Source organism: Typopeltis vanoorti, chromosome 18 (assembly GCF_054136105.1).
Source record: "Typopeltis vanoorti isolate ZY-2024b chromosome 18, IOZ_Tvanoo_1.0, whole genome shotgun sequence".
NCBI lineage: Eukaryota > Metazoa > Arthropoda > Arachnida > Uropygi > Thelyphonidae > Typopeltis > Typopeltis vanoorti.
In genome coordinates, this window is record NC_143566.1 from 23,953,815 (window position 1) to 23,974,011 (window position 20,197).

General features: G+C 35.4%; 1 protein-coding gene across 1 annotated transcript in view; it reads left to right on the forward strand.

Moving 5' to 3' along the window:
- The window catches only part of LOC150096545 (E3 ubiquitin-protein ligase znrf2), a 70,360-nt gene that overhangs the window by 3,239 nt on the left and 46,924 nt on the right, over positions 1 to 20,197 (forward strand). The window contains exon 2 of the mRNA XM_090408032.1: positions 15,272 to 15,367. Within this exon, the coding sequence (XP_090264158.1) occupies positions 15,272 to 15,367 (96 nt within the window). The remainder of the gene's footprint in view (positions 1 to 15,271; positions 15,368 to 20,197) is intronic.

A 20,197-nucleotide genomic window follows, 5' to 3' on the forward strand; every position in this document is an offset into this window, starting at 1 on the left:
CCATTGGAAAAAGACTAAACTTGTATGTAGATCTTTATATAAACATGAACGTTTATATAAAGAAAGTGCTGAAGCCCTTCTTCGCAGACCAAATCTAAACTGTAATGACGTTCTTGCTATTCCTAAAGTATGAAAAATTGCATAAAATAATAATTTTTTATATATTTTATCTTATTTTAATGTAATTTTCCCCCTCCATTTTAATTTAATTCTATATAACAGGGGTGGCCAGAGTTTTTGCAGCAAGAGCCCTAGTTTCCTACCAGAAATTGTTAAGAGCCACAAATTTACTTTTTGTTAAAACCAACGAATTTACTTTTTGGAACATTTTTAAGGGTAACATCAAAAGCTTGCTTAATATCAACGCCACGAGTACCATCTTTTAATGCTATTAAATCTAATAATTCTTCTTGCGTCACTCTGTCCTCAAGAACGAAACGAATAAAAATTGCTAATTGTGGTTGGTCTGTAATGTCAGTTGCTTCTTTTGTATCTTTTAATGTATCTTTTTAAATTTTCTGACAAGGTAATATAAATATAACTACATTGCCAAACAGCAATGTAGTTAATTGAAAAATTAAATTAAAAACAATAGAAAATTAAGAAAAATTATAAATATTTTTTATTTCTTAGTTGAGCTGCAATAAAACCTAAGAAGAGCCACATGCGGCTCACAAGCCGCAGTTTGGCCACCGTGGCTATATAACACTAATGCATGCATATTGGGATTCCATTGTAATCGTGTACCCTAACTGTTGTTATTCCTAGTATTGTTTGAATTAACTGTACTGACGATGTCCTTTGATACTTAGGATGAAATATTTACTTATTAAAACTTATTACTGTGGTTATTACGTGTGTTTGTTTAGTCATGCATTGTCATTGTTTCAAATGTTTTCTTCCATTTCCAGACATTTTGCAACACATTATTAAATATTTTAACCAGCTTATCTTCACCTGACATAATTATCCTGATATCATTAGCAGTATTTTCATTTGTTCTTTCCAAATAACCACAGATTTATTTCCTTCAAAGATACTCCTTCTCCTTGGGAATCCATGTAATTTCTAAGGCCAGTTATTTTTGGTCAAAATCTGTAAAGACCACTGACTCTCTGGTCGCTTCTGTTTTCTCCCTTGTATTCATTATTTTTGGGGTGTGTGTATATATATATATTATCGTAAGACCTCATGGAGTCACAGACTTATCTAGAAGACTCTTTGTCATACACAACTCATCATACTGTGCCTTAAACACATTCAAATTCTCTTCAAACACCAAGCTCTCAGGAAGTGTATTCCAATCATTCACAACTCTCAATGCAAAAAAATCTGCTCCTCACTCCCTTGTTCACACCTTCCTTATACAGCATCCAGGGATGACCTCTTGTTTTTTCCTAATCTCCCACTATTTTATGAAAAACCTCTTCAGAGAGTTTCTTGCCGAATATAGTAAACTATAAAGTATCGGCGACCACTAGCGTGAGTTAATGCAAGTGACCCTAGTACGTAGTACAAAATTGTTAATACTATATCTTATAATATCTCTTATTATAAGATATAATATCTCTTATTATAATTGTTAATACTATATCTTATAAGATATTGTTAATACTATAACAATATCTTACTAACTTGTACATCACAAGACTCTGAAAATTGTGTTGTCTCAACCTTTCTTCATATTCAACATTCCAGAGATCAGAAACTATTTTAGTCAATTACCTCTGAACCCTCCCCCCCCCCCCCGGGTATTAGGGTGAATTTTTTTGCCAGCCTGGTTGGCCGAGTGGTTAGTTATCCGCTCTCCAGCCAAAAGCTGCGGGTTCGAATCCTGCCATGGGCATAGATGTTTGTGATTGTCTGTGAAAATACTAGTGGTAGATGACATTGGTGTAGTTGCGATTTGCTGGGATTGAGTGATGGAGACAGAGTTATAGAGTAGGTGCCCTCCCTCGATGAGTCTTTGGACTCCCTGGAGATGTCACGTAATAATAATAATATTTTTGAAAACCAGGTGACCAAATCTGTGCACAATAGTCCATACACGTCAGTGTCCTTAACATCGTTGCAAGAATTCGTTGTTCTCACAATTTTGGCAATATGTTCTCTAAATTTGAAGTGAAGGAAATAAGATCTATTTCCTCAACCTCTAATAATATATCCCGACTAAGAATAAATTCTACATCCATCTCTGTTTTTCAAATTTTAAAACTTGACATTTTGCAACATTAAACTGCTATCCTCACTCTCATGCCCATTCACTCAGTCTATTCAAGTCTTCTTGTAAGGACACATCTGCTCCACTCCTCATAGTTTGTCCCAACTTTGCATAATCTGAAAACAATTGTACATCCCCATTCAAATCTTCCCCAATATCACTAACATACAGGTTAAACAGCAGTGGTCCTAAAACAGACCCATGAGGCACACCACTAGTGACTTCCTCTTTCGGAATATTGCTCCCCTATACACAATTGCTGATACCTATCACACAATATATTTACTATATTTTTTTTATTTAAAAGGGAATATTAAGTCCCACATTGTTTTGAAACCAAATAAGAAACTCAAAGATTGGAATCAGAGAGTTTCTTGCCGAATATAGTAAACTATAAAGTATCGGCGACCACTAGCGTGAGCTAATGCAAGTGACCCTAGTACGTAGTACAAAACCGGACAACTCGTAGCAAAGGTGGAGAAGTTCTGATCACTATTCTTAGGTATTTCCCATAATGTAAAAACACATTTCCTAGGAAATGTATGCTGTTATTACATTCTGGTGGAAGGTCACTACCCAGACCAGTTTCAGCCTTTTTTTGAGGCTTCATCAGTGAGTAGCTAGACCAATTAATACCAAAGTGTATAGCAAAAAAAAAAACTTATATACTCTGCTATACGAGTTTCCAAACAGGTGCAACCATTAAGTTACTTAAATATAAAGAGCTAATAAGCTTCATTTTGGCGATATAAACATTATTTAAATTAAGGGGATATTAAATCCCACATTGTTTTAAAACCGAATAAGAAACTCAAAGATTGGAATCAGAGAGTTTCTTGCTGAATAAAGTAAACTATAAAGTATCGGCGACCACTATTGTGAGCTAATGCAAGTGACCCTAGTACGTAGTACAATACCGGACAACTCATAGCAAAGGTGGCTACTCACTGATGAAGCCTCAAAAAAGACTGAAACCGGTCTGGTTAGTGACCTTCCACCATAATATAATAACAGCATACATTTCCTAGGAAATGTGTTTTTACATTATTGGAAATACCTAAGAATAGCGATCAGAACTTCTCCACCTTTGCTACGAGTTGTCCGGTATTGTACTACGTACTAGGGTCACTTGCATTAGCTCACACTAGTGGTCGCTGATACTTTATAGTTTACTATATTCGGCAAGAAACTCTCTGATTCCAATCTTTGAGTTTCTTATTTGGTTTTAAAACAATGTGGGATTTAATATCCCCTTAATTTAAATAATGTTTATATCACCGAAATGAAGCTTATTAGCTCTTTATATTTAAGTATATTTACTATATTTTGTGTGTATGTTCACTATTTTTCATTTATGTGTATATATACACTATCTACAAGTGATTGTCCAGACACTTAAGCAATTTACATTTGATACCAGCAGACAAACTCTAATATTGGGTCCACCTTTGGGTTTGATCACCTTCTGCACCCATTGAGGAAGGCTTTCCATCAATGTTCAACAGACACCAGGTGGAATATGTCTCCATTCCTCCATCAGAACAGAACTATGTTCAGCGACAGATTGTGGACGTGCTGCTCTGGATATCAATCACCACTCCAATTCATCCCACAGGTGTTCCATGGGATTGAGGTTAGGACTCTGTGCAGGCCAGGGCAGTCGTTTATTGTCCATCTCCTCATACTATTCCATAGCAGCTGCAGCTTTGTGGCATGGTGCATTGTCGCCTTGATAGTAACACGGGTCCATTCCATAAAAAAAATTCCACAGAGTAGGCAGTATCCGATTATCCAGAATATCAAGGTACTGAGCTGCCTTCATGGAACCATGGACAATGACCAGTGGTCCCACTCCAAAGCAGCTGAATGCACCCCAACACCATTATTCCTCCACAACCAAACTTTACTGTCGGTACAGTACGCTGAAGTAAGAAGCATTCACCAGGCTGCCTCAACACCCACACCCTTCCATCAGGCTATTTTCGATTTTTGACTTTGAAAAAGCATTTGACAAAGTTAAAAGAAACATATTATTTAACATATTAAAAGAAAGACAAATACCAAATAATATCCTAAAGGCTATCACAAGTATATATGAAAATAATCAAATACAAATAAGATTAAATCACGAGCTATCATATATGAGAGAGATAAACCAAGGGGTCCGACAGGAATGTCCCCTCTCAGCAACTCTTTTTAATATCTACTTAAATGAAATAACAATAAAATGGAATAAAAATTTACATCAAGGAATTAAACTTTCTCCTACAGTAAACTTAAACACTTTCCTCTTTGCCGACGACCAAATAATAATTACAAATTCTGAAGATAAACTACAGAAAGCTATTTTAGATCTAAATGAGATATCCAAAGATTACAGTATGATAATATCAACAGAAAAATCAAAAACTATGGTCTTTAAAGGACAAGATCCAGCAAGAACTAAAATGGTAATAGATAACAAGATCTTAGAATAGGTGAATTCATTTAACTACCTAATGATCACATATGAAAATGAAAATGAATGATATAAATGTAAAAATCGCAACATGTTTAAAAATAGCAGGTTCTCTAAAAGTATACAATACATTAGCCCTACCAGTCTTAATGTATGGAAGCAAAATCTGGACAATAAAACAAAAAGACAAACAAAGATTAATAACAGCAGAATGAAGTTTATGAGAAAAACTGCAAAGTATACCCTATTTGATCATAAAAGAAATGAAGAAATTATGAAAGAATTAAACCAAGAACCAGTAATAGAAAAAATTAAAAAATATAAACATAAATGGATGGAACACGTTCATAGAATGAAAACAGAAAGATGACCAAAACAAGCCTTAAAATACAAGCCATTAGGAAAAAGAAAACCAGGACGTCCTCTTAAACGATTCAACGATAACTTCTAAGGCCGGAACAGGCCATGCTAGGCATAAAATCCTTGATATGCACGATGATGATGGTGATGATGTATATGCACTATTTTGTGTGTATGTGTTCACTATTTTTGGTATGCATGTGTATATATTTGCTATTTTTTTTAGGTGTATATTTGCTATTTTTGGTGCGTGTGTGTGTGTATACATACATCAGAATCCGCTTATTGTGATCGCGGATAATATTATCAGTCGGCTATTTTTATCAAAATCACTCGGTCCCAAAACACACCATTTAAAATGAATTAAAAATAATCCATCTACAAAAGGCCAAAAGTTCTGGTTATTGTTATCAAAATCTGTGAATGTTTGGCCTTTTGTGTCTCTGTACATCTGTTTCCACTGTCCATTTCAAAGTTCCACCACTCAATCCAAGTATAGTTGGATTGAGTGGTGGAAATGGACAGTTGTAGAGTGGGTGTTCTTCCTCAGTTGAGTCTGGACTCCTAGGAGGCATCACGTATGAATAATATATATTCACTATTTTTGGTGTGTGTGTGTATCAGGAGTGAATATCAGGATGTGCTAGGTGTGTGGTGCTCATTCACCAAATAGCAATATGACTGGTATTATATTTTTGCATTTGTTCCCGTTAAAGATCCCTAATTGTTTCCAGACTTTGTGTGATTCCTAAAAGTAAACATAATATACTAATACTTCATGAAGAGGGCACTTTTTGAAGTATAAATGGATGTGCATTCAAAATACATACACTTTTGAGCCCTTTAAAAAGATGTACAGATGGTGTGATGGATCAATTCTTAGTGTTCTAGTAATTAACCACGCAGAAGGTGAGGCAAGGTGAGCTCTGAGACAACAGCACCTAGAGGCTAGGATTAGTTTTTGTGTCAATCAATCTAATGTACAGTATCTTAAAACAAATACATTGTCTCCCACTCTGAGCAAATTTGATTACAATTAATTGATAAAGTATTCCAAATTATCCTACAGTTAATTGCATTAGACCAATTTAGTTAAGCACTGATGTGCTATCTACTCTTAAAACTGATACATCGGCTGTGCTAAAAGGCTGTTTTAAAAATGGAATCATGCGGTCAAACTGATGTGAACTTTGTTGTGCAGGTGCTGCACAGCCAACCAAAATGGGCACATGATGCCACCTACATATATTCACTATTTTTGGTGTGTATGTATTTTCACTAATTTTAGTGTGTGTATTTGTATTCACTATTTTTGGTGTATGTGTGTGTGTGTGTGTGTGTGTGTGTGTGTGTGTGTGTGTGTGTATACTCAATGGTGTCCAAAACCAAAGGACGAAGACTATTTCTGAATATTGCAACTGCATATTCAGATAAATCAGCTTGTGGCAATTTGTATGTTTGGTGGTTTCTTGTAAAAAGCTGGTACACATTCCATTTTTCAAATCGCATGGAAAGGGGTCACGTGGTAGCACTCAGCAGGCTGTGCTAGGGAGATTTGTGTTTGAAGGAGGCCGTTTTCATTAAGGAAAGTTGCAAACTTGGATGGTTTATAATGTCTCAGTAACATCATCTAGATGATTTCGTGCACAGAATAATTTATTGGAAAGCTTGAAGAAAGCCACAGAATTAATGATATTGCCAGAGAGTGTGGAATTTCGCATGGCACTGTATCCTGGCTCTGGGTAGTGTTTCAGATAGTTGCCAAGAGGTCACCCTTGCTTTACCACATAGCATGAAGATAGATATTTGGTTCGTCATCTGGTAGCATCCTCTAGCAAGAAGGTTGCAGGTCTTCTCCATTTCTCTCGGTCTGTCGCATCCATCATTCTTTGCATAATATTCTTGAGCAGTGTTCTTTCCATCCCAACTCTTCTTAAAACTTCTTGATTTGATATTCTCTCAGTATAGCTAATCTTTTCCATCTTTCTATAACACCACATTTCCAATGCATTAATTCTTTCCATATCTCGCTTTCTGAGTGTCCATGACTTACTTTCATAACTTGCAATACTCCAAACTGTTGCTTTAACTACCTATTTTAATATTCTTGTTTATTAAAATTCTCTTCATTTCCATAAATGCCGATTTTAGCTTTGCCTATTCTATTTCTAATGTCCAACTCGGAAGTTCCTTTCTCTGAGATCCAGCTACCTAAATATTGAAATCTTTCCACTTCTAAAATCTTTCCTCCACATCTTATCTTTACATTATTTCCTGTTTTTCTTCCCATTATCATTATCTTGGTCTTCTTTGTGTTAATCCTTAGTCCGTACTCTTTACAGGATTTTTCAATTCTTTGAACAATTTGTTGTAGTCCATTTTCACTTTCTGCCATCACCACTACATCATCTGCATATCTTAAGTTATTAATGATTCTTCCATTTATTTTTATTCCTTCTTCTACATCCTCAAGTTGCCTCTCTACGCATCTGTTCACTATAAAGGTTAAACAATAATGGTAATAACTTGCATCCTTGTCTAACTCCTCTCTCCACCAGGAATTCTCCTGTTTCCTCTCCATTTACATATATTGATGCTGTTTGTGTCCAATGTAATCTCTTTAAAATTTCCAAGTCATAAGAGTCAATGTCAAAAAGCCTTTTATGTTTCACTGTATCAAATGCATTTTCAAAGTCTAGAAATCTCAAAAACAACTTTCCACCATGGTTTAGTGTTTCCAGATATTTGGTTATAACAACAAAATGTAATCAACACACCATAGCAGGTCAGCTTCTTAATTTGGCTCCATTCAAGCACAGACATGCAGATATCGCGACAAATTGTGGCAAGATGTCTATAGGGCAAAAGGAACCTGCTTTTTACATTAGGAAAGATGTCTGCATTCCTTTATGCTCATCTTATCACAGAGCACATTTTCAGTGATATATCCATAAAAATTGGACAAGACACCAATAGGCTAATTTACTCTACAGATAAGAATCGTTTTAGTCCTTCCTTTGACTCTAGGTGAACACTTGAACTGACATGAAAGTGGTACTGCTTATCATTGCGAGAATATTCTTGAAAGGATAGATGCAGCATTGCTGGGATCATGGTGTGGGGATGACATTATGATGTCACCCCCACACCATGATCCCAGCAATATAATAGATGCACCGATCTACAAGAAAAAGGGACTATGACTGGTGAACAATGTTGCAATGAAGTTCTTTAACATCATGTGTTCGATTGTTTCAGTAACTGTAATTATGCCTAGTATATGGGTTCTCTTAAAAACAAACTATGATTAGATCTTAGACATACTCCTCATATACCCTCCATTACATATTGCTTAAGATAGTTGTCCTTCAAGAAATTCATCTTCCTTATTCTCTGTTGCTATCTCTTCATTTCAGTCATTGTTACCATAATTAAAATGACTCATAATGATCATGCATCTCTGGCCTGTAGCAGTATTCAACTAAATATCTCATCCTGTCAACCTCCACCTCACATCATGCTATTTCAAAACCACTGCCACTCTTTTCCTCTTGTATGTCATGAGAAAAATAGCCATAGCATCCAACTTAATTAGTGCAACAATTTCATCTCCCTCATTTCCAGTACTCCCAGCATCCTTAAAATAAGCATAATTCATTTCTTCATCTATAGCCATTCCTATCTATGATGTCTCCATACCTTTTCCTGTTTGCCCATCTATTTACAACCTTTTACCACACATCTCACAGACTCACTCACCATACATATTAGGCTATCCTCCCATGCCTATGCTGACCATCTTCATACATGCATTCATTACTATTTCCAGAATCCGCTTTCCTTACACTGTCTCCTCAACTTCCCCTGTCCAGCTTGCATTCCTGTTACATTCTCATCTTTCATGTTACTCTCCTCTCTATTCACAGACACTTTGTTCTCACCTCTTTCACTCTCCTACTGGTTGCACATCAGACTTCTTCTGATCCCTTGCTCACATCACCTGCTACACTTCTTTCTAGCAACAGTTATTCAACACCAAAATAGATTTGGTGCTTCATGCCAAATCTATTTAAATGCAGCCCATCTCTTTTATACAATTCCATTTTCCCCCTCAAATGTATTTCACGTATTAACAAACTGTATGCACTCCTTTCTTCTCACACAGCTCTACTGGTATATTGTTCATCTCTTTTTGAACAGCAATCACATTCACTTTTTTTTCCACAGTTGCTATTGTTTTTGTTCCATCAGTCATCATGCTCTCTTCCATTTCCACAATCATGCTAGCTTTTGCTTTTTCAGTTTCTTCTATATTCAGAATCATTCTCTGCACTCATTCTGTAGAATATGAAGACTACATATTTTGCAGACTACAAAGTTTAGAGGATAAAAGATGAGGGGGAGTTATGATTGAAACGTTTAAACTGTTAAAAAGTTATCAGGTTGATGCAGGAAATATTTCATAGGGTAGAGCGAGGGGATGCAACAAGGACAAGGGACCATTCCTGGAAGTTGCAAAAGGAAGTAGTGAGTAAGGGGGTGTGAAGAAGGTTTTTTTTTGGGGGGGGGAGTGGTAGGAACATGGAATGCATTAGCTGGTAGGATGGCAAAAGGTGCATTTGAAGGTGCTGTATGATAGACTTTGTGTTGTCTACCATTGTCCTGCCATGATGAGTCTTCTGACTCCATGGAGGTTATGAAATAATTTAAGTTGTCTTTCTTCATTTTTTCTCCATGAAGCATACATCATAACTAGTGTTAATGGAAATTTCTATCTTCCTTTTCAGTTAATACTAAAGCTGAAAATTATTATTAATATCTGACCTCCATGGCATCACTCATCATGAAAGATAATACACTATCACACACAAAACTCATCCAACTCTGCTTTAAACTGATTCAGTGTCTCAACATTGAATCAGTTCTTTACAATGTCGTAATGTAAAGAACTTGCTTTTCACTCCTGTGCTCACAACCTCCTTATACAGTTTCCAGGTGTTGGCTCTTGTTCTACCCCCCCTTCCATGTCAACTTGATAACAACCCCTGACTAACCTGTACGTCTCAATCATACCCCCTCCTTCTCCTATATGAGGGTTTGTAATTTATATTCTTTCTAACATATCCTCATCACCACGACCTGGTGACCAAATCCGTGCACAGTAATCCATAAGGCTTAATCAAGAGTATCATAACCTCTTTATTTCTACATGTCTGGGTCCTCTGCATCACTTCCATTATCCGATGTGACATCCTCACAGTTTGTGCAATATGGCTCCTGAATTATAGGTCCTTGTCCACTACCACTTCCAGATCTCCTTTAAAAGGAGATCTGGAAGTGGTAGTGGACAAGGACACCAAGTGTATACTTTGCATCCCATTGTTGCTTACCAAATTTCAAAACCTTATGCTTTGATGAACATTGAACTGACAGTTTCACTTACTTGTCCATTCATGCAATCTATTCAAGTCTCTTGTAAAGTCATAACATCTGCTTGACTCTGCATCGCTTTCTCCAATTTTGCATCATCTATAAACAGCTGCATATTGCCAGTTAAACCCATTCCAGTATCATTAATATATAAATTGAACAACTCTGGTCCCAAAAATGACCCCTGTAGCACAAAACTATATGCCACTGGGGAAGTAACCTTCCTCTTTTGGGATACTGCACCCCATATACAACTTTCTGACAGCCAATCACTGATCCAACTCAGAAGTATGTTATCCAATCTTATCCATTTCAGTTTATTTAACAGCTTGTCGTGTGGCAGTCTATCAAAATCTTTTACAAATCTAAGTGTGATAGACTTTGTGTTGTTCGCTAATGGTTGCAAGATTATCACAACATCCAAAATTGATTTTGAAAGGACAAAAATAAGAAACCTGTATCACATTCAAATGAGTCATGCTTTTTGATTTCTTGTGAAATTTATTTGTTGCAACTTTTGTCCAACTCTGCTTCCATTTCTCTTGCACTTGGTCAGTTATTGAATTGTTATCCACAATTCAATGTTACTTTTCTTGCTGTTCCATATAGCATTCATTTATATTGATTGAAAAGTTCTGGTACTGCTGACATTTTGCTGATTGCTCTGTGGCATTGACCTCTAGATCTACATTGCTATTTCATGTAAATTAGATCACATTCAACGATACCTAAGAAAGGCAACACATTCTTTATATCAAATCATTTCTACTTTTTCACCGAATAAAAGATAGTATTGATGCTGCCATTGGTTGAATAGGGCATCTTCCTTATGTGACTGACCCACCTTTATCAAATAGCATTGAAAAGTCAAGCAATCTGAATTGTTTACTCATGGTATCTCTAAGGCATTTGATCATGTTTTGCATAAATATCACTTACAGAGGCTCTTATCACATGTTCCATCTTTTGACTAATGCAACTGGACTACTGGCTCTTTCTTCAGTTGCGTATTAACAGATGGATCTTTATCCTCAAGCTTTGCAACTAATGCTAGAGGTACCACAAGGCTTCTTTTACATAATCTCTGTCTTCCATATATATATAAAACCTTCTCATTCAGTGTAAATCTAATCCATAGTTTTGCCAATGGAAGATATTTTAAATGACTAAGATGGCTGTGGCATATATAAAAAAAAAGTGGTACATGCTAAGAAGAATTGTAGAAGAGAAACTTGGAGAAGAACAATCTGGGTTCAGGCTAAACAGGGATTGTCAGGATCATATTTTTCACTTTAAGTGGAAATGTAACAAGGATCTATATTTAAATTTTATTTGTGAATTGCAAATTTCGAAAAAGCAAGATGCCAAAAGAAAAGCTGTTCAGAACAGTACTACTATATGGTGTAAACGGGATGTTATACTGGTGATATTAAGTTGTAAGTTAGCAGTTAAAATCAGAGAAGATACAGGAAGATGGTTTAATGTAAAATGAGGTACAAGACATGGATGGACCCTAACTCTATTGTTATTCATCATCTATGTGGATCTCATTTTGAAGGAAAGTGGAATTAAACTGGATCAAAATTTGAGATGTTAATTTCAGCTCTTTATGCACATAAGGTTATACTCCCAAATAAATTCATGAAAGCTTGCAGGATTCCTTATCCAAATTATATAACTGTTGTAACAGATGGCATGAAAATCAAACAAGCAAACAAAAAAAAAAAAAAGACCAAAACCCTGAAAATTGGTAGAAACATACAAAACTTCAACCACATTCTAAATTTAGAACCTCTAGAACATGTGAAACATTTCAGCTATTTAGGCACAAAAATTTTTTTAATAAAGATGACAAATTAAGTATTGAAATAGATAATAGAATAAAATTTGTATTTGATGGATAGTTAATTGAATAAATTTAAAATGAAATGAAAGAAAATCAGTCAGAATATTAAAACATGCAAGACATTGTTAAACTAATAGGCCGGTCTAGGGGCCTCGAAGGTGGCAGCCCCACCACCAGCCTCTGGTGCTGAAGGCTAATCCCCTACACACCTTAAAACTTTGCACATTTAAAGAAACATCAAAGAGATAGCTGAACTGCCTAAATGGTTAATGACAAAGCAAGGAAAAAGTACATGAGATACAGAACATGGAACGTTAAAAGTTTACATGGTAAAGAAAATGAATTAATAGATGAATTTTAAAAATCGAGATTGGATCTCCTAGCAGTTACAGAAACAAAAAGAAATGCCAAGGTTGCCAGAAATTGAAAGTTGGATATATACTTTTCTATTCAGGAGTAAACCTAAGAGAATGGGGAAAACAAGGGGTAACATGTATAATTAAACCAAATCTCGAAGAATATATTACTAAATGGCAACTAATAAATGAAAGGTTGCTGACAATCACTATAGATTTTAAATCAGGTAACCAAGTATTTATTGTAATTGTTGCATATGGCATAAATGATAATACTAATAAAGAAATTAAAGATGAATTCTTCGAACTCTTACAAAATACCAATTGAAGAAGTTCAAGGGCATATTATGCTGCTAGGAGACCTGAACAGCTGGATAGGTAATCAAGTAGATGAAGAAACAAAATAAGTGTTGGGATCACAAGGAGCAACAACCTGGAATAATAATGGAGAAAGAATAATTTAGTAATAGCAAATACTATGTTCCAGCATAAAGAAATTCATAAGTTTACCAGTGAAGAGCCCATCAGAGATGAAAAATCTGTAATTGACTATGCCATTATAAGCAGATCCTACTGGAAGTATACAAAAAATGCAAGAGTTTATAGAGGTCCTGAAATAGCAGTGACCACTACCTATTAGTATTGGAAACGATCCATACAATAAAAATTGAAAAAGTAGCAAGGAAATAAATGTTAAGATAAAGAACTAGCAGCTGAAGAAAAAAGAAACAGCCACCATGGTACCTTATTTTTCTTTAATATTTGCCATATTAAATGTCTAGAAACTCGATTAAAGGCATTTTCGATATCTAGGAAACATGCATGTAGTTCTTTTCCATATTCCGATGTTTTCTCTGATATTAAAATACAGTTGTTGTCGCGTGCTAGGAAATGATAGAAAATAATAATTAATTAATATTTAAGATAATTGTTTTTTTATTGATTACATAAAATAAAAGTCTCCCAGATCTTTGAGAGATAGAGATAATCATTTCAATTTAAATTCGGTTGGTGTAAAATAGCTTCACACCTTACTTTAAAAAGGCATTCATATTTGAACCTACATCTATGGAGGGATAAAGCTATTCTCCTCCATAGATGCAGGTTCAAATATGAAAGCCTTGTTAAAGAAAGTTGTGAAACTATTTTACACCGACCGAATTTAAATCAAAATGATTGTTTCTCTCAGAGATCTGGGAGACTTTTATTTTATGTAATCAATAAAAAATTAATTATCTTAAATATTAATTAATTATTATTTTCTATCATTTCCTAGCATGCAGCAACAATTGTATTTTAATAGGTGATCCACCGAATGTTCATTACTTGTATTCCATTTTCCTATAACTGTTTGTGTGACACTGAAGATGTACTATTAGTTTTAGTATGAAATATCTGTACCTTATTAATTAAAAAGTTATTACTGTGGTCTTACGTGTTCTTTTAATAATCAAGAAACAAAAATGCCTTATATTGAACAGTGTAACAAAAATCAAGGCTCCTACACCAGATTTTGCCTGTTTTCATTAAAAATCTAATTGCCATGGCTAATACATGTGATACTACAGAACATGACAACAGCAACTAGCATTGCTCCAACATGTATTCAGTAATTATTTTAATGTTTTTATTCTGGTTATTTATATATGAATTGTGACATTCTGATAACATCTAATATATGTAATTAATGCGAAGAATTGCTGTTCAGAAGACATCAGAAGAAGATTAGAAATGGCTATAACAACATTCAAAGACTTCTCTAAAATCTATAAGAATGGATCTCTCTCCATGGAAACAAAGTTGAGGATTTTGGATGCAGTTATTTTTCCAACAGTGACTTATAGATGTGAGACTTGGAACCTGAAGAAGTAAGATCAGAAAAGAATAGCTGCTTTTGAGATGTGGTGTTACAGAAGGCTGTTGAGGATATCATATACTGAAAGGCATACAAATGAATGGGTGTTAGAAAAGATCAGATAGAAGAAAGTTAAAATATTTGGATACTTTGAAAGGATGGAAGGAGGACCTCAGAACAATAATAGAAGGTTAAAGTTCCTGGAAAAAGAGTAAGGGGTAGACCATCAATGAGATGGATGGATGGATGGAGGTGTATGTGTGGAATGACTGATCTTCAGAGAATTGAAGCCTACAGAAAAGCATACAACAGGACTACATGGAGAGGCCTGATGTGGCACATCACTGAGCATCGGAGTGACCATACAGCATCTGTGGATGCCCAGTGATAACTTGTACAACTTGTTAATATCCCTGACAGTGTAAGCTAACAATTTACAAAACTTTTAGGATTATATTTTATTAATTTTAATTATTATTTTTTGTTTTGTTTTGTTTTGTGGGTGGAAAATTAATGTTCCACTCACAAAATAAAACAAAAAAAAAATGTGGTTATCACTGCTTTGAATATATATATACACACCTTTTTGACTAAATGTGGAAAATTAATTTAAATAAATAATATGCAAAAATTAATCAGTAACACAGTGTCTTTCAATAGGGGATTTTAAATTAGAAATTAGTGTAAATTTCATCTCTGCTATCTATAATTAATATTTTTGAAATTTTAATTTGAATATTTTTAGGAATAAAGTGTCCAATTTGCTCCAAATTTGTCCTCCCAGATGATGTTGAGTGCCATTTAGTAATGTGTCTCACCAAACCAAGGATTAGCTATAATGGTAAGATATATTTTGTGACCTAGTTATAAAATAAATAATGTAGTCATAATTTTTGAATATTAATTAATGCAAATTAGAGCCTCCTTGGCTCAGTTGGTAGAGATGAAGGCCTTTGGTCAGAAAGACCTGGGTTCGATTCCTGTCCATGACTGGCTAACTCACCTTTAGTAAGAAACCTTTATCTGGTCTCTTTTGACTAAAGGTGAGTTAGCCAGTCTTATACAGAGGTAGAGGGGAGGTTCCTCCAAGAAACTCGGGTTTTTAGTCCCTCAGAAGAGGCAAACAAGCCAGTAGAACACACACAATTTATAGACAAGAATACTTGGAGGCATAGGGGTAACTGCCTTATCCTCTCATTACAGCTAAGAAATCCAAGGGTACTTGGAAGGCTCTGGGTACTTAAGTGCCTGTTAAAGCCACTGATGGATGGATGGATTAATGCAAATTATTAGTATGATGTGTATGTGTCAGAGATTGGGAGACTATGCGGCATCTCTCTCTCTCTCTCTCTCTCTCTGTCTGTCTGTCTGTCTGTCTGTGTGTGTGTGTTCGTTCGTTCATCAGAAGCTATTATTACAGTTACTTCTATGGAGTCAGCATATTCATCATGGGAGGCCCACTTAACTAGCAACTTATCTATCCTATTGAACTTGAAACTTGGGTATCTACTTTGATACCGAACGAACGAGGATGGGCTGGCAATTTGGGATTTAGCCGACCAAATTGTATTCTTATTGGTTAAACCAAAATAAAAAATGATGGTACAACATGACAAAATTACATGCCGGCTGGGGCGTCGCCCGGTTAAACAAGGCCCCCGTTGTTTTCGCCAGGGAACCAGGGCGAACAGCGAAAAGTCAGCTACTGGAACAAATCTGAAAACAAACCCCAACTCAACATCAACAGAGTTAAAGATCAGTACTATCAACGTAAGAAGCCTGAATGGCAAAGAAATGGAGCTAGCTGAGGAATTAGATAAGTACCAGATCGACATAATAGGGGTGACTGAAACAAAAAAGACAAAAACTGGTGAGATCTTTCTGAGCAATAAATACAAAATGTTATATTCAGGCAATGACAATCAAGGAAAAGAAGGAGTAGCCATAGTATTCAACACAAAATACGAGGCTAATCTTCTTGAATGGCAGTCAGTCTCAAGTAGAGTAATGTGGGCAAATATGAAAATGGGGAACTGGACAATGAGACTTATTTGTGCCTATGGTCCCACAGAAGGTTCTACTAAGGTAGAAGTGGAGGAATTTTTTGAGGCTTTAGAAAAAGCAACTGACACAATGAAAAAGGAAAAGTTGGTCCTTGTTGGGGATCTAAATAGTAGAGTAGGAAATGATTGTGAGACATACAAAAATATTTTGGGAAAATTTGGAGAAAAGAACAAAGCTAATAATAATGGCAAATATCTGTTGGATTTCTGCTCAGGACATGGACTGGTTATTACTAACACCATGTTCCAACATAAAAATGTGCACAAATTCACATGGAGAGAAGAGGCTAGGAATAAGAAAAGTCTCATTGACTATGTTATTGTTGATAGTGATGTTTTCTCCCTCGTGCAGGACACCAGAGTGTACAGAAGATTTGAAATTGGAAGTGATCACTATTTAGTCTTGAGCAGGATAAAATTGAATTTCATATTGAAAAGAATAACATGTAAGAAAGTTTTAAAGCGAATAAAAGTTGAGCAGCTCTCAGATGTGAACTGTAGACTAAAATACAGAAATATTATTGAAAAGAAAATGAAAGAGTTTGAGAACAGGAATCAAACCTTGGAGATTCAGTGGCAAACTCTGAAGGAAACATTGATTGATTCTGCCAGAGAGGCATGTGGTGAGGTTGTGTGCAAGGATAAAAAAAATCAGAACTCCCTGGTGGACACAGGAAGTTAAAGAGGCAGTGAAGGAAAAGAAGAAAGCATATCAAAAGTTCCTGGCAAATAAGTCAGCTTTTACTCTTACAGAATACAGAGACAAATGTAAGAAAGCTAAACAGTGTGTAAAACTAGCTAAACAAAAGTCATGGGAGGACTTTGGCAAGAATATAGAAAATAAATATCAAGAAGGTGGCAAAATATTCTGGAGGTTGATGAAGAAGCTTAGGAATGGAGGAAAGAGTGCTGTAAAAGGAATTAGAGATGATAAAGGTGAAATGAAAACAGGAGAAAAAGATATCCTTGAAGTATGGAGTAATTACTTTGAAAAACTGCTAAATGAAACAAGCAGTGATGACAGCACAGTGATAAAAAAACACTGACCAGGCATGCAGTCAGGAATACATATCCATACTTGAAGTAGAAAAAGCCATCAAAGGCTTGAAATGTGGAAAGGCAGCAGGAGTAGATGATATTCGACCAGAAATGCTGAAGTATGGTGGTATAAGAGTCTTACAGTGGCTGCACTGCATAGTTCAGAAAGCCTGGACAGAGGGATGAATTCCCGATGATTGGAGTAGAGCTCTCATAGTACCCATGTATAAAAAGGGAAATAAAACTGAATGTGAGAATTACAGAGGTATTTCCCTACTGAGTGTTCCTGGCAAGATCTATGCAAGTATACTTGAGAAACGGTTGAGAAGAATTGTGGAAGAAAAGCTTGGTGAAGAACAAGCTGGATTCAGGCCAAATAGAGGCTGTCAGGATCAGATCCTCACTTTACAACAAATAGTCGAGAAAGCATGGGAATATAACAAAGATCTGTATTTAAGTTTTGTCGATTTAGAAAAGGCATATGACAAGGTGCCAAGAGAGAAGCTATTCAATACGCTGCAGTTATATGGTGTCAATGGGGCATTATATCAAGCAATACTTAGTCTTTATTTGAGTTGTGAGTCAGCAGTTAGAATTGAAGGAAGTACAGGAAGATGGTTTAATGTTAAATCTGGTGTGAGACAAGGATGTACATTATCCCCTCTGTTATTCATTATCTATATGGATCACATTATGAAGGAAAGTGGTATTAAACATGATATCAAAATTGGAGATGTTAATGTCAGCTCTTTGCTTTATGCGGATGATGTTATACTTCTAAATAAATCCGCTACAAGTCTGCAAAATTCTCTGACTAAATTGAATAGCTGTTGTAATAGATATGGTATGAAGGTCAGCAATAAAAAGACAAAGACAATGAAAATAGGCAGAATCATTGAAAATGTCAACTGTGTTGTGAATGGAGAACCTGTGGAACAAGTAAAACATTTCAGCTACTTAGGCACAATTTTTACTGAAGATGGTAAACTAAATATAGAAATAGACAACAGAATCAACAAAGCTGGTATGGTGGGAAGTCAATTGAATAAATTCACATGGAATAAGAAAGAAAATAGTCGGAACACTAAATTAGCTGTATACAAGACTGTGTTCAAACCAATTTTAACTTATGGATCTGAGAGCTGGGTCAGAAGTAAAACACTTGACCAAAGACTAGAGACCGCAGATATGAGAGTCCTGAGAAAGATTAGAGGTGTGAACAGATGGCATCAATGGCAATATCATATTAAAAATGAGGATATTAGGAAAGAACTTGACATTGTCAGCATCCAGGAATGCGTTAGCAGAGCTAATCTCAGATGGTATGGTCACTTAAGTAGAATGGGAGAGGAAAGATTAGAAAAACAAGTGTTCTCTGCCAGGTTGGCAGGAAAACGACCCAGAGGAAGACCAAGATATAGGTGGATTGATACGGTACAAAGTGCCTTAGACGATAGAAATATAAGATCTGATAATGTTGGAGTCTTGACAAGTAACAGACTGATTTGGAGGAAAATTGTAGATAGGAAGTTAGTAATGATGTAATTTTTTCATGTAGTACTGTCATATCCTGTACACCCCTTGAGGGTACATGGCAGGAATTTGATGATGATGATTGAACTTGAAAATCATTTACAGTGCATTCCACTCACCTGCCACTCTCCGTATAAAATATTGTGGCACTTTTTAAAATCCTTCTGTTATTTGTGTATTATGCTGTTCATTTCTATACTGAAGATGCCTTTGACACTTATGGGAAAATTTTATTATTACAGATCAAGTTATTTAACATAAGTCTTCCATTTCTTTTATTTTCTAGTATGCCTAACTCATGTTTTTCCAATTTTAAAGCAGATTTTTTGGTATTTAATATGTTTTAATGGTAGAGAAAGAAAATATAGATCGCAGTTAATTTGAAGTCCAGTGAAGTTAACCAGATAACCTGGTTAGCTGAGTGGATGCATCTCTTCTGTCCAGCCAAACTGTGGATTTAAATTCCATTATAATGTAGATGTTTGTGAATGTCTTTAGGTGGTGTATTGGATGATTTCTATCATTTTTGCTATAAAACCACCACTTTGCTTATTGTGGTCTTGAAGTACCTGGACTCTCTGTGTTTGGTTTCTAGAGTAATATAAATTGACTCATTCCATTTTCATAATTATTGAAATTAATGTAAGTATATTCTCTTCATATTCAACAGTTTTATCTTTTTAAAAAAAAAAAATTAAAAAAAAAAAGATGTTTAAAAAATGTTAAGTTTTGCCTTACTTGAAAAGTTTAAGTTTTTTAAGAAAATGCCTACTTCCAGATGCATTCCTTCCACATATTTTTCTGAACACTGCCTCTGTTAAGAGTGAATTATCTTTTTAGCAGATACACTTTTAAGCATTTGAGCCTCTCTATTTCAAACCTGTGAACGCCTTTGGATGCTTGCCATCTAAATGTTTAGAGAAACCTGTGAACCTGCTTACCATGGTCTGATCTCATAGTTTACCGTCAGTCCTTTGCAATTTGGTTGCCAGTTTCCTATTTTCAGCTTTCTCCACTGGTGCCAGAGTACTCCAGAG